Source organism: Cibotium barometz, chromosome 50, assembly GCF_041138505.1.
Source record: "Cibotium barometz isolate CiBa-2024 chromosome 50, ASM4113850v1, whole genome shotgun sequence".
NCBI lineage: Eukaryota > Viridiplantae > Streptophyta > Polypodiopsida > Cyatheales > Cibotiaceae > Cibotium > Cibotium barometz.
In genome coordinates, this window is record NC_141095.1 from 25,334,363 (window position 1) to 25,347,942 (window position 13,580).

General features: G+C 45.4%; 1 protein-coding gene across 1 annotated transcript in view; it reads left to right on the forward strand.

Moving 5' to 3' along the window:
- The first annotated feature begins 459 nt into the window (after nt 1-459).
- LOC147609974 (tobamovirus multiplication protein 2A-like) overlaps nt 460-13,580 on the forward strand; it is a 42,011-nt gene continuing 28,890 nt past the window's right edge. The window contains exons 1-3 of the mRNA XM_086786928.1: nt 460-594; nt 671-739; nt 1,032-1,501. Of these exons, the coding sequence (XP_086643054.1) occupies nt 1,086-1,501 (416 nt within the window). The 5' untranslated portion in view covers nt 460-594; nt 671-739; nt 1,032-1,085. The remainder of the gene's footprint in view (nt 595-670; nt 740-1,031; nt 1,502-13,580) is intronic.

Sequence of the window (13,580 nt, forward strand, 5' to 3'; positions counted from 1 at the left end):
TCGAGAAGAGTACATCTAGATGCTAAGAGACCTTGGGGCTCATGTATTCACATGCACTCACAAAATCAGCACAGGGCAATTGCACCCATCGATGCAAGCAGAGTGGTGCCATCCACATGCAAGGGTTGTAGAATTGAGAGGGTTTTATGGCATTCTTGCACAGCACAGGGCAATTGCACCCATCGATGCAAGCAGAGTGGTGCCATCCACATGCAAGGGTTGTAGAATTAAGAGGGTTTTATGGCACAGGCGCCTCATGTGCATCTCTCTCTACGTATGCTCCTTGCCACACTTGTGCATCTCTCTCTATGTATGCTCCCTGTCACACTTGGACATGCTTGGGCCTTCGTGAGGACCGAGTGTGAAACTCTCCATTAGCCCGAGGGCGGCTCATTAAAAAAACAAAGCCACGTGGCAGCGAGGATGTGCCACACGTGCTGTCTATTATTTTTAGTTGTTCTTGTTTTCTGCTTGCTGCACACAGCATCTGGATCGCCATTATCTGGTGTTGCGGAGAAAGCAACGATCGTCCATACCCAATTTATCTGCATCAAGCGTGTGCACGAGGGTTTCTTCTGAGAAACTCTAATCATGGTTTTTTTCTGAAACCCTATCCGGAGTGCGGTCTTGCTCTTAAACCGTAACCCTAACCTTATCTTTGAAATCGCAGAAGAAGATCGGACTAAGGGCCATCGCGCAGAGTTTCTGCTTTTTCTTCGGGTTCTTCTTTTCTTAACAGGTATTTTCATCATCTGACCCTTGTTTAACATCTTGGAAACCCTAATCTTTCAGCATCTTGTCAATCCTAATCAATCATCATGTTAGAGTGCACAAAGCTGCATTGTATGTAGCATTCTGCATTTAGAAAGCATGGCCTGTGCAGAGATCATTGCCTGTTTTTTGGCACCTAACAGCATAAAGGTTCAATATGACAAAGCTACCTCTTGAAACCTTTGATTAACTGGATAATGATTTACATTGCATTGTTTTAGATTGTTCTAGTCACATTGTCACTGTTCCCTCTATGTCAGGCATTCCCTACACAAGCTGATTAGGGTATTGAGAAGCAGGGCAGCCTCAACAAGATGACTTGCAGAGGTTTCATCCAGTTTTTGCTGAAGGTGATCAACTTTCTGTTCGCCCTAGTTGGGCTTGCAATGATTGGCTATGGCATCTACATGGTTGTCACTTACAACAATTCATCGTCATCTACTTCGCCGCCACCACCTCCTCCATCTCCACCCCCACCCCCACCCCCACCCTCCCCACCTCCTCCCTCCCCGCCTCCACCTCCCCCCTCGCCGCCTCCACCTTCACCACCCCCACCTCCTTTAGACGAGAGTTTCCTGAAATACAGATCGCCATCAGCTTGGAATGTGGAAAAAGAATATGCAGATGGTGGCATTGGTCGTTTGCAGCTGAGGACAGCTCTGCTACAGAAAGCTCCAAAATCTGAATTTATCTTCTCGTCTTCATTTTGGAGCAGCCTTCCTACAGCATGGTGAGCTTTTTTTTTTTTGGGCCAGAAAACAAAAACTTGGGTCAAAACTCTAAAATAGGGCTGGTTGTTTTAGTTTCTTTATTTTCCATGTGTAAGGGGCTGGTACAGATTTGGATGCAAATGACACCCATATCTAATGAGTCACAGCGTTGTTTAAGCTCACAAGTGTAGACTAACTAGCTCAGGGGACTTAATAACAAGCCTTTTGGTTTGTGCCATGAAAGTTGACTTCTGCAAAGGTTGAAATGAAAGTGTGATAAATAATATGCAAGCTTTTATGTCAAAGCAAGAATATGGTAAGTTTGATGTTACTCCACCTTTCTCGTTTGTTTTAGTATAGCTCATTAGCCAAGGATCTAGAGACACACACCACCAAGGGGTATAATTTAATCAATAATATTACTAGGGCTACAAAGAGTAGAAAACAAAATGTAGAGTTTGGTCAACTTGCATTGTTGGACCATCTTCTCAAGTAAATGATGTCAAACAGAATGGTCATAAGATTTACCACTAGTAGGTGCCTGCTTGTAGGCACTTTTTTTGCGCTTTTTTTACTCACGCGTAGGTGCGAGGAAGCACCTTGTGGGGTTTTGAACCTAGGACCTCTTGGTCCTAAACAAACACCTTTACCACTTGCTATCACCCATTGGAAAAGCTCAATATATGTTTAAGAAAACTCTGATAAAGAAAACATAAGTCTTTAAGACTTTGAGCCCAAAAAACAAAGCAAAAAAAAAGAGCTCTATAAAACCACATTTTCAAACATATGAAACATTTATTGAACGTTTCATTTCATACAAATTGTATGAAACACGTTTCATTGCTACTATGTCCTAGAGATTCCTAAGTACTTTGCAACAACTTCTCCAAATGCTTGTTACATTGTGATTATGAATTTCTAACATGTATGGAATTTAATGTCATGCAACCACCTCATATTTTGGTGGTGTGAACTCAAAGACTAAGGTATGTTGCATGTGTCTTGTTGGTGTTGCAACCAACTCTATGCTCTAGACTATTTTGAATTGAATAGTTCAACCGGTTTCACCGATTCAAACTTTTGGAAAACTTTTGGGAAAAGTTTTGCACCTTGAAAAACTTCTCTTTTGGAGTGTTATTTTTTTGTTCGCTTTTAAATTAGTAATTAGTTGATTAGCAAAGCATGTAACCCGCCTTGCGGAGTAGTCGTTTTGCATTGTTAAAGACTAAGGAGTAGTTGTTTTGCATTTGTAAAGACTAAGGCTTATCGATGTAAGTAGATAAAGATAAGCTGCGTGGAGTGTGGTTCAAGGCATTCTAAGACCTTCTAGAGAAAGTTGTGTATAGGAAGATACCTATTGATAGCGTAGGGCTCTACTTTCGAAGTATGGGGAGCCTAACATAAAGGCTTGCTTTTGTAAATGTGTGTGTGTGTGCGTGTGTTTTTTTTTGGGGGGGGGGGGTTTGAAGACATAAACGTAGAGATTATCTTCTTCTTTCAAATTTTTTTTAGGTTGGATGCTTCTTTGTTTTCATTAATTACTTGTGAGAGGTGACAAGCGTTGTGTAAGATTTTAAAGTATGAAGGCTTAAAGCTTTGGAAGCTTGTGGTGGTTGACTACAGCAAATCCTTGATGCAAGCAGCAACAACAAAGAGGAACAAGATTACAAGAACTAAACACATGCTCATTTCTAGAGATGTGGTGTTTAATGAGTTGGCAAGTTGGCACAAAAACAAAGATGATGTTCTGGTTAATGACATAGATGTATATGTGCATGTGAACTTACCACAAAAGAGAGTTCTACTTCATTGTCTGGGCCAGGTGAAACATCTAGTTGAAGTGACATGGTTAGGAAGGTTGAGACATGGTAGTGTAAGCACAAGTGGAAGTGTTGTTGACAAAGGCACAAGGAAGGTTGAAGGAATTGGCATAACAGGTTATAAGTCATCTAGCTCGGAAAGTCTAGATGAAGAACTTGGCATCTGTCACCAATTGGCCGACCATTTGGTCCATTCCTAGTTTTTGCGTCTCGTTCACTTGAGGCCAGGCCGGTGTCTCATGTGAAGAGGCCAGTATTTTGCTGACATGGACGGGAGCCAGACTGGTGCCACCCGTGTGTTAGCAGGATGGTGACGTATGGACGGGAGCCAGATCAGTGCCACCCGTGTATGACCTGGACTGTGTTCGATCCATGGGACTGTCACGCCATGGAAGAGCCAGTATTCGTGCCGTGTTTTATCTATGGGACTGTCACACCATAGGGAAACTTGTGCCTGGAACTGTGTCTTACCTATGGGACTGTCACTCCATAGGAAGACCAGGTTTTTATGTTTTATGTCGTGCCAGTTTTGTGCTGACAGATATTTTGTACTTGTTCCATGAACGGGAGATATGTCCATGTTACTTTGCACATGCACACATATTTTGCATGTTTGAAACTGTTTTCGCATGACATGTATTTGTGTGTTTGCCTGCTTGACGTGTTACTTACTGAGCGGGGACGCCTGCCAGTGAGTCGTGAAGTCTGCTCTGTATTCTGACGAGTTTTAGTGCATGTGAACAGGTGGTAAGTATGTCGCACTTGTTGTTTTAATGTTTTAAATTCTAACCCTTTAATTTATAAGGTTAGGTGTTCACATTTATTTAAAAGTGGGCACCCCCTTTGGGCACCCACTTAGGGGCCAAGGTGGGGAGCCCCACTTTTAAGTGAGTGTGGGGGTGGGCATGGTCACCTACCCACACTAGCCCCCCACATGCATGCGTGGAAATCTTGAGTTGTAACTTCACTTTTATTTCTATTAAAAAAAGACTCCTTCCTCAAGCGTGGATCATCCACCATCGGCGTGCTCCTCCACCATCCTTCGTAGAAAAAAGAGAAAACGACCAGCGCTTCTACTTCTCTCAGGCTGCGCTTCTGCTTCTCTCAAGCTGCGCATGCCACCACCAGTAGGCTGCGTTTCTGCATACAGCCAACAGGCAGTGTCCATCAGCAGCAATAGGCGGCCTTTCTCTTTAGGCTGCGCTCCATCCTCCATACAGGCGACTGCACCATAAGGCTGACGGCTGCCTACTCTACAGGCTGTCTGTGTTTCATCTCTAGCAAGGCTGCGCCACCCCTTGCAGGTGGTTGTGTGCCCACTTCCAGCAAACGACTGCACCAGCTCCACCCTCAAGCGTGGATCATCCACCATCGGCGTGCTCCTCCACCATCCTTCGTAGAAAAAAGAGAAAACGACCAGCGCTTCTACTTCTCTCAGGCTGCGCTTCTGCTTCTCTCAAGCTGCGCATGCCACCACCAGTAGGCTGCGTTTCTGCATACAGCCAACAGGCAGTGTCCATCAGCAGCAATAGGCGGCCTTTCTCTTTAGGCTGCGCTCCATCCTCCATACAGGCGACTGCACCATAAGGCTGACGGCTGTCTACTCTACAGGCTGTGTGTGTTTCATCTCTAGCAAGGCTGCGCTGCCCCTTGCAGGTGGATGTGTGCCCACTTCCAGCAAACGACTGCACCAGCTCCACCCTCATAACAAGGCTACGCTGCCTTCTCTCTGCAGGCGACTGTGTGACCAACTTCAGTGGGCTACTCCTCTTCTCCTGCAGGCGCCTACTCCTCCTCCCAAGTAGGCGATCCCTTCTCCATACAGGAGGCTGTGCCTTCCACAAGGTGGCTGCACTTGTTGTAGCCAGGCGGCATCTCCCTTCTTCAGGTGGCTACATCTACTCCACAGGCAGCTACCCCTCTTCTTCCTCGACAGGCTGCTGTGTCTCGGTGTCCCTCACAAGGGTGGCTTCAGCATACCACAAGTTTTGGTCTTCTATCAACCATCTACAAGTAAGTGATTTTCAGATTTGAGTAAAGCATTTTCTGTTTAAATCTGATAAGGGATTCATCCCTCTACGGCCACACCCGTTCGGTGCCGGGTTGTCCAAGCTGTATTGGCGAACCTCGGTCCAAAGGTGCTGAGATCGGGAGAGCCAGGCGTTAGTACGAGAGCGCCTGTTTGTGCGTGGTCTCGGAACACCAGTGAGGCGCTCTCCGCGGAGTCCAGTGAAAGCACAGGACCGTAGCGATTGATCACACTAGTGGTCGTTCTGCTTCGAGCTTCTACATCGAAATTCGAGCCTACTTGTTTGGTACTGTTTTCATATGTACATGGACATTATCTGGTTCTTGGAACCCATGGAGCATTGTATTTATTAAATACTCCCAATAAATATATCATATATTGAGGGGGGGTCGGCCCGTTCCGGCCCCAGTGCTGGTGTCCATCTTTCCATTTCATTTCATTTAAATTTCAAGTTGTTTTAAGTTGTCCATTTCAAATTTGTGGTTTTAAAGTTGTGCTATTAAGCGTGTGGGTGTCCAATGGAGTCTTTCCCACTTGACGGGATCGGTTTCATTGGTATCAGAGCACGGTTGTTTCTCTCTTCCTAGTGGGGAAACGAACCTGTGTACTGGACATCCCGCTTTTAGCAAACTTTGAACACAATGGACAGCCAAGGCAACCCTTTGGAAGTGCCTAATTCGAGGGGTCCCTCTAGTGCCTCTCGTGGGTTTGATGCCCTGCGAGGTAGACACAAGCCCCTTGAAAGGGTTCTTGATAGTGAATCCAAGGGTCAACTGTCTCCAGGAAAGACAGTTATGCTTGAACAAGAGCCTGATGCTATGAGGGCTGAAATGGAACATATGAGAAAACTTTTGCAAGCTCAAGAGCAAGAATTAAAGTTTTTGCATGAAGATCCACATTTGCAAAGTGCTATTGAAGCCAGGAAGGCTGATGCTATGGTTGATGTAACTTTTGAATCAATGGCTCGTGAAGTGGGCAAGAAACCAAGGGAGTTGGCACTTGCCTATCTCCTTCGCAAAGGTGATATCAAAGAGGGGGATGACGGAGAGCTGAAATTCAGAAATCCACCTCGTTTGAAGCATGGAGATCCCACATCCCAGAGGCTGAAATCTTTTATGCAAAAGGAAGAGGTGACTGTCACTTCTCGACATGCATCCTCTCCCCAAGGCACTAAGCCTGACAAATATATGTATGCCAGTGCTCATGGAGGGCACGAAAGTCACATGCATGCAAGATATGTATCTCATGGTGACAGGTCTACTTCCAGAAAAATTTTGCCTTCTGAGTTGTCTCATGGAGAGACCATGCCATATGCAGGTAAGTCACATGCATCTGAGTTTCGAGTTCGTGGAGCACATGCCACCGTGCCCCATGAAGCTTCTATGACGGCCCATGGAGCCCATGCAGATAGGGCTACCCCGTTGGATAAGGGGAAAAGAAAAAGAGAAGACCATGAGCCTCATGCCAGGAAACTCAAGGAATTCAAAGCAGGTGATAAATCTGTCAAATTTGATGTCTTTCATGGTGAACATGATGCCTCTAAGGTGTTAGCATTTGTGGCACAGTTCGACATTGCCTTTAGCGATGAAGACTTCACAGAAAAGTCAAAGGTGCGCCATGCTAGCATGTTTTTAAAAGGGACTGCTGCCCATTGGTGGATCACTGAAAAGATCACCAAGGATCCCATCTCTACTTGGAAGGAATTCAAAGATAGATTTTATGCTCAGTTCTTGCCACCCAATGCGGAGCAAACTCTCACTCAAAAGTGGGACAGGCTGGAACAAAAAGATAATGAGAGTGTGCAACAGTATGTTAACAAATTTTGGAAAGTGTTGCTGGAAGTGACTCCCTTCATGCAAATCACAGAGAATGAAAGAAAGAGGAAGTTTCGTTCTGGACTGCAACCAGCATATAGATCGGGTATTGAATTGCACCCGAAACATACGTTGCAACAACTCACAGCTTCTGCCCTTGCTACGGAGCAATTGGTGCTCAAAATCAAGCAGGATCAAGGAGGTTCCAAGGGGAAGGACAAGGCTGTCCCAAATCAGCAAAAGGGTGGACAGCCACCTAAAAAGAACTTCCGGGAGCCCTACAAGGGTGGTAAAGCTGAAAATAACACATCAAAAGAACAGGGCCCAAGAAAGAACAAATTTGGATTAACCCCGGAGCAAAGAGAGCAATATGCCAAGGATGGAAAATGCTTTTCTTGTGGTAGCAAAGACCACATGTTCCGACAATGCCCAGATTGCAAACTAAAGCACGAGGACAAGCACACCAAAGCAAATGTTCATGCAGTTCTTGATGTGCAAGGTAATACAGGTCATGATGCAAAAGAGCGTATGGTTTGTAAGGCTTGGGGGCAAATCAAGGATCAGCCCGCACTCTTCATGTTTGATGACTGTGCAACTGACAATTTCATCTCTATGCAAATGGCAGCTGCATTGGGTATTGAGGTTGAAAACATGGGACCTCAGATTGAAGCCGAAGCTGCATTTATTGGTAAAGAGGTGCAGGTTACCCCTTTGATAGGGAAGTTGCGTATCCATATACAGGGCTATCTTGATAATGAGCATTTCCTAGTTGCTCCACTGAATGGATGTGATGTATTGTTGGGCAAGCCGTGGCACCATAGGCTTGAGCCCCGCAAAGACTACAAGTCCAATATGATTTCTTTTATGCATAAAGGCCGCATGCATTTTATTGATGCTGGCAAAGAAGGGGATTCCATCCTAGTTGTATCACACATCCAAATTAATAAAGCAATGAAAAAGAGTCTTTCAGCGTACTTGGTTTTTGTGCGTGATAGTCTTGTGCCAAATCATCAAAATGTGGATGCTATGTCTAATGATAGGCTGAATTTTCTTAATGCATTCAACAACTGTTTTGCTGACTCATTGCCAGGTGAATTACCTCCCCAAAGGCTCGAAGATCACCGCATAGATCTTGTGCCAGGTAGTTCTCCACCTAACAAACCCGCATACCGAGTGAGTGCTGCACAACAAGAAGAAATTATGAAGCAGGTAAGCGAGCTTTTAGAGAAAGGTTTGGTTCAGCCCAGTTCCTCACCTTACTGCTCTCCTGTGCTTCTTGTTCAAAAGAAGGACGGATCATTCCGTATGTGTGTGGACTATAGAGCTTTGAACAAGCTTACCATCAAGAACAGATTTCCAATTCCACGCATTGATGATATCTTGGATAAGCTTGATGGCTCGGCTTGCTTTAGCAGACTTGATTTGAAGAGTGGTTATCACCAGATACGCGTGGTGCCACAAGATGTCCATAAGACTGCATTCAGGACAGCCTTAGGATTATATGAATTCTTGGTAATGCCTTTTGGTCTCACCAATGCTCCTGCTACTTTTAATCGTATGATGGATAGGATATTCCGACCCCATCGCAAGTTTACAGGAGTCTTCTTTGATGATATCTTGGTTTTCTCCAAGAATGAGCAGGAACACAGAACTCATTTGGTCACAGTGTTCGAAGAGTTGCGGAAGCATAAACTTTTCGTCAATGCCAAGAAAAGTGAGTTTTTCCTTTCAGAGATTCATTATCTGGGACATATTGTATCCAAGGATGGAGTTACAATGGATCCTGCAAAGATAGAGACCATTCGGAATTGGCCCGAATTGCAAAACGTACATCAAGTACGTAGTTTTCTGGGATTATGTTCGTACTACAGGCGTTTCATAAGGCATTTTGCTATGATTGCCACTCCTCTACATGATCTCACGAAGAAGAAAACTGCTTTCAAATGGACTTCAAAGGAACAGGATGCTTTCTTGCAGCTCAAGCATGCGATCATATGTGGTCCAGTATTGATTGTTCCTGACTTGCACAAGTCATTCGTGGTTGAATGTGATGCTTGTGGTGATTGCATAGGAGCTGTCCTAAATCAAGAAGGGCATGCAGTTGCATACGAGAGCCGTCGTTTGCATGATGCTGAGCTTCATATGGATATCTATGAGAAAGAGCTCTTGGCTGTAATTCACGCCTTAAAGATTTGGAAACACTACCTTCTTGGGGCTGAATTTGTAGTCAAGACAGATCATCAAAGCTTGAGATACTTTCTATCTCAAACTAAGCTTTCAGAGAAGCAGATGAGAATGGCAAACTTTCTTTCCATGTTTCATTTTTAGATTGTGCATACTCCAGGAAAGAAAAATGTGGTGGCCGATGCACTATCTAGGAGGCCTTATGTTGCTGCAGTCTCAGTGGCCTCTCATGGAGATCTATCTACTATGAGAGATTTGTATCATTTGGATGCTGATTTTTGCCATATATGGACTGATTTGATGGCTGGTCGTTCACATGCCTCTTATGTTATTAATGAGGGTTATCTCATGAAGGATAATTGCCTATGTGTGGTGAAGGATTTGCGTCCAAAGGTTATGGACGAATGTCACGCTCCACCATATGCTGGTCATAGAGGTATTATGCCTACTACTCGCATGATTGAGAGGTATTTCTTTTGGCCAAGCATGCGTAAAGACATTGAGGCTTATGTGCGTGCATGTATTACTTGCCAAAAGGTGAAATTTGATAGGCAAAAGCCTCCAGGTTTGCTTCAGCCATTGCCTATTCCCTCGCAACCTTGGGAAAGTATCACGATGGATTTTATTATGGATTTGCCTAGATCCCAGCATGGGAATGATGCTATTTGGACTATTGTGGACAGGTTTAGCAAGCAAGCTCACTTCTTGCCCGTCAAGAAAACCATTAAAGCTGATCATATGGTAAAGCTTTTTCTTGCTAATATTTTCAAGCATCATGGTATGCCTAAATCCATTGTTGGGGATAGAGATCCCAGGACTACAAGCCTATTTTGGAGGGCTTTATTTTATAATATGGGTACTAAGCTTGAGTTTTCATCAGCTTATCATCCCCAAACGGATGGCCAAAGTGAAGCTGCGAATTCAGCCGTGTTGGATTTGTTGAAGTGTTATGTGGCAGATCAAAAGAGTGCATGGGAGAAGTATCTTCCACTTGTTGAGTTTGCCTACAACAATACGATCCATGCTTCCACAGGAAAGGCTCCGTTTGAGATTATTTATGGCAGAGTGGTCTTGCTACCCATCCTTCGTACCAAGGATGAGATTTTTGCAGCTGATGAATATGTTCGTGACTTGGATGTTGCCTTTGGTCAGGTGCGGACAGCCATTGCAAGATCTCAGGATAAGCATAAAATGGCTGCTGACAAGCATAGAAGGGACATGGAAGTCAAAGAAGGTGATTGGGTATTGCTGAAATTTGAGAAGGCTAGGCTTCGGAAGAGGCCTGGACGAGAAGGCTCATATCCTAAGCTTTCTCCTCGCTATTATGGACCCTTCAAGGTGATTCAGAAAATCAATGAAGTGTCCTACAGGCTTGCTCTACCTAGTCATTGGAAGATTCACTATGCTTTTCATGTGAGTCTATTTCGGAAATATGTGGGGCCAGATCCTGATGAGCCTGTCACAGAAGATCCGCCAGAAATTGAAAAGCTTGAGGAGATCCTTCAGCCAGAACAGATTGTTTTTCAGAAGGAGAGAAAGCTACCTGCAGGAAAGCTTTCCAGGAGATACCTTGTGAAGTTTAAGAATTATTTGCCTATTGATACCAAATGGGTAAGTGAGGATTATTTTGCAGATTATCCGCAATTGTTGCAGGCATATCTTGAGGCTTTTCAGTTGAGGTCAACTCTTTAGAAGCCCGGGGGGATGTCACCAATTGGCCGACCATTTGGTCCATTCCTAGTTTTTGCGTCTCGTTCACTTGAGGCCAGGCCGGTGTCTCATGTGAAGAGGCCAGTATTTTGCTGACATGGACGGGAGCCAGACTGGTGCCACTCGTGTGTTAGCAGGATGGTGTCGTATGGACGGGAGCCAGATCAGTGCCACCCGTGTATGACCTGGACTGTGTTCGATCCATGGGACTGTCACGCCATGGAAGAGCCAGTATTCGTGTCGTGTTTTACCTATGGGACTTTCACACCATAGGGAAACTCGTGCCTGGAACTGTGTCTTACCTATGGGACTGTCACTCCATAGGAAGACCAGGTTTTTATGTTTTATGTCGTGCCAGTTTTGTGCCGATAGATATTTTGTACTTGTTCCATGAACGGGAGATATGTCCATGTTACTTTGCACATGCACACATATTTTGCATGTTTGAAATTGTTTTCGCATGACATGTATTTGTGTGTTTGCCTGCTTGACGTGTTACTTACTGAGCGGGGACGCCTGCCAGTGAGTCGTGATGTCTGCTCTGTATTCTGACGAGTTTTAGTGTATGTGAACAGGTGGTAAGTATGTCGCACTTGTTGTTTTAATGTTTTAAATTCTAACCCTTTAATTTATAAGGTTAGGTGTTCACGTTTATTTAAAAGTGGGCACCCCCTTTGGGCACCCACTTAGGGGCCAAGGTGGGGAGCCCCACTTTTAAGTGAGTGTGGGGGTGGGCATGGTCACCTACCCACACTAGCCCCCCACATGCATGCGTGGAAATCTTGAGTTGTAACTTCACTTTTATTTCTATTAAAAAAAGAATCCTTCCTCAAGCGTGGATCATCCACCATCGGCGTGCTCCTCCACCATCCTTCGTAGAAAAAAGAGAAAACGACCAGCGCTTCTACTTCTCTCAGGCTGCGCTTCTGCTTCTCTCAAGCTGCGCATGCCACCACCAGTAGGCTGCGTTTCTGCATACAGCCAGCAAGCAGTGTCCATCAGCAGCAACAGGCGGCCTTTCTCTTTAGGCTGCGCTCCATCCTCCATACAGGCGACTGCACCATAAGGCTGACGGCTGCCTACTCTACAGGCTGTGTGTGTTTCATCTCTAGCAAGGCTGCGCTGCCCCTTGCAGGTGGATGTGTGCCCACTTCCAGCAAACGACTGCACCAGCTCCACCCTCATAACAAGGCTACGCTGCCTTCTCTCTGCAGGCGACTGTGTGACCAACTTCAGTGGGCTACTCCTCTTCTCCTGCAGGCGCCTACTCCTCCTCCCAAGCAGGCGATCCCTTCTCCATACAGGAGGCTGTGCCTTCCACAAGGTGGCTGCACTTGTTGTAGCCAGGCGGCATCTCCCTTCTTCAGGTGGCTACATCTACTCCACAGGCAGCTACCCCTCTTCTTCCTCGACAGGCTGCTGTGTCTCGGTGTCCCTCACAAGGGTGGCTTCAGCATACCACAAGTTTTGGTCTTCTATCAACCATCTACAAGTAAGTGATTTTCAGATTTGAGTAAAGCATTTTCTATTTAAATCTGATAGGGGATTCATCCCTCTACGGCCACACCCGTTCGGTGCCGGGTTGTCCAAGCTGTATTGGCGAACCTCGGTCCAAAGGTGCTGAGATCGGGAGAGCCAGGCGTTAGTACGAGAGCGCCTGTTTGTGCGTGGTCTCGGAACACCAGTGAGGCGCTCTCCGCGGAGTCCAGTGAAAGCATAGGACCGTAGCGATTGATCACACTAGTGGTCGTTTTGCTTCGAGCTTCTACATCGAAATTCGAGCCTACTTGTTTGGTACTGTTTTCATATGTACATGGACATTATCTGGTTCTTGGAACCCATGGAGCATTGTATTTATTAAATACTCCCAATAAATATATCATATATTGAGGGGGGGGGTCGGCCCGTTCCGGCCCCAGTGCTGGTGTCCATCTTTCCATTTCATTTCATTTAAATTTCAAGTTGTTTTAAGTTGTCCATTTCAAATTTGTGGTTTTAAAGGTGTGCTATTAAGCGTGTGGGTGTCCAACGGAGTCTTTCCCACTTGACGGGATCGGTTTCAGCATCCCATCCTTACATACTCTAAGTGTAAGGCATTATGAAGAAGTGCAAGGGGGGTTGGGGAGGTAGATCGCTAGGCGTAGCAAGGCCTAGAAAGTTGCACATGGGGTGCTATATGGGTTGAGAGAGGACTCTTGCATGGACATGGTGGATCGTAGATAGTCTTATCGAGGGGGGTAAGCTTTGGTGGTATGGGACGTATTGTATTGTGGAGGCACCGGCTAGCTCATGCTTGAGCCTTGTATGGCCCCTATTATGATGAATAGCCATGGGTTGAGCAGCCCGGGTGCTTAGCATCCCTGTATTCACACGAGGGAAGATGGTTTAGAGATAGCTTGGATTAGATTTGGCACATTGCCAAATAGGATATATGCGACACTGGATTGTTATCTCACAACGGTTACCATGTCCTGACATTGTGGTGTCCGAATAGGGCCCAAGATGAGCTATGGAAAACTAGTAAGCCCTATGTAGGCCACAA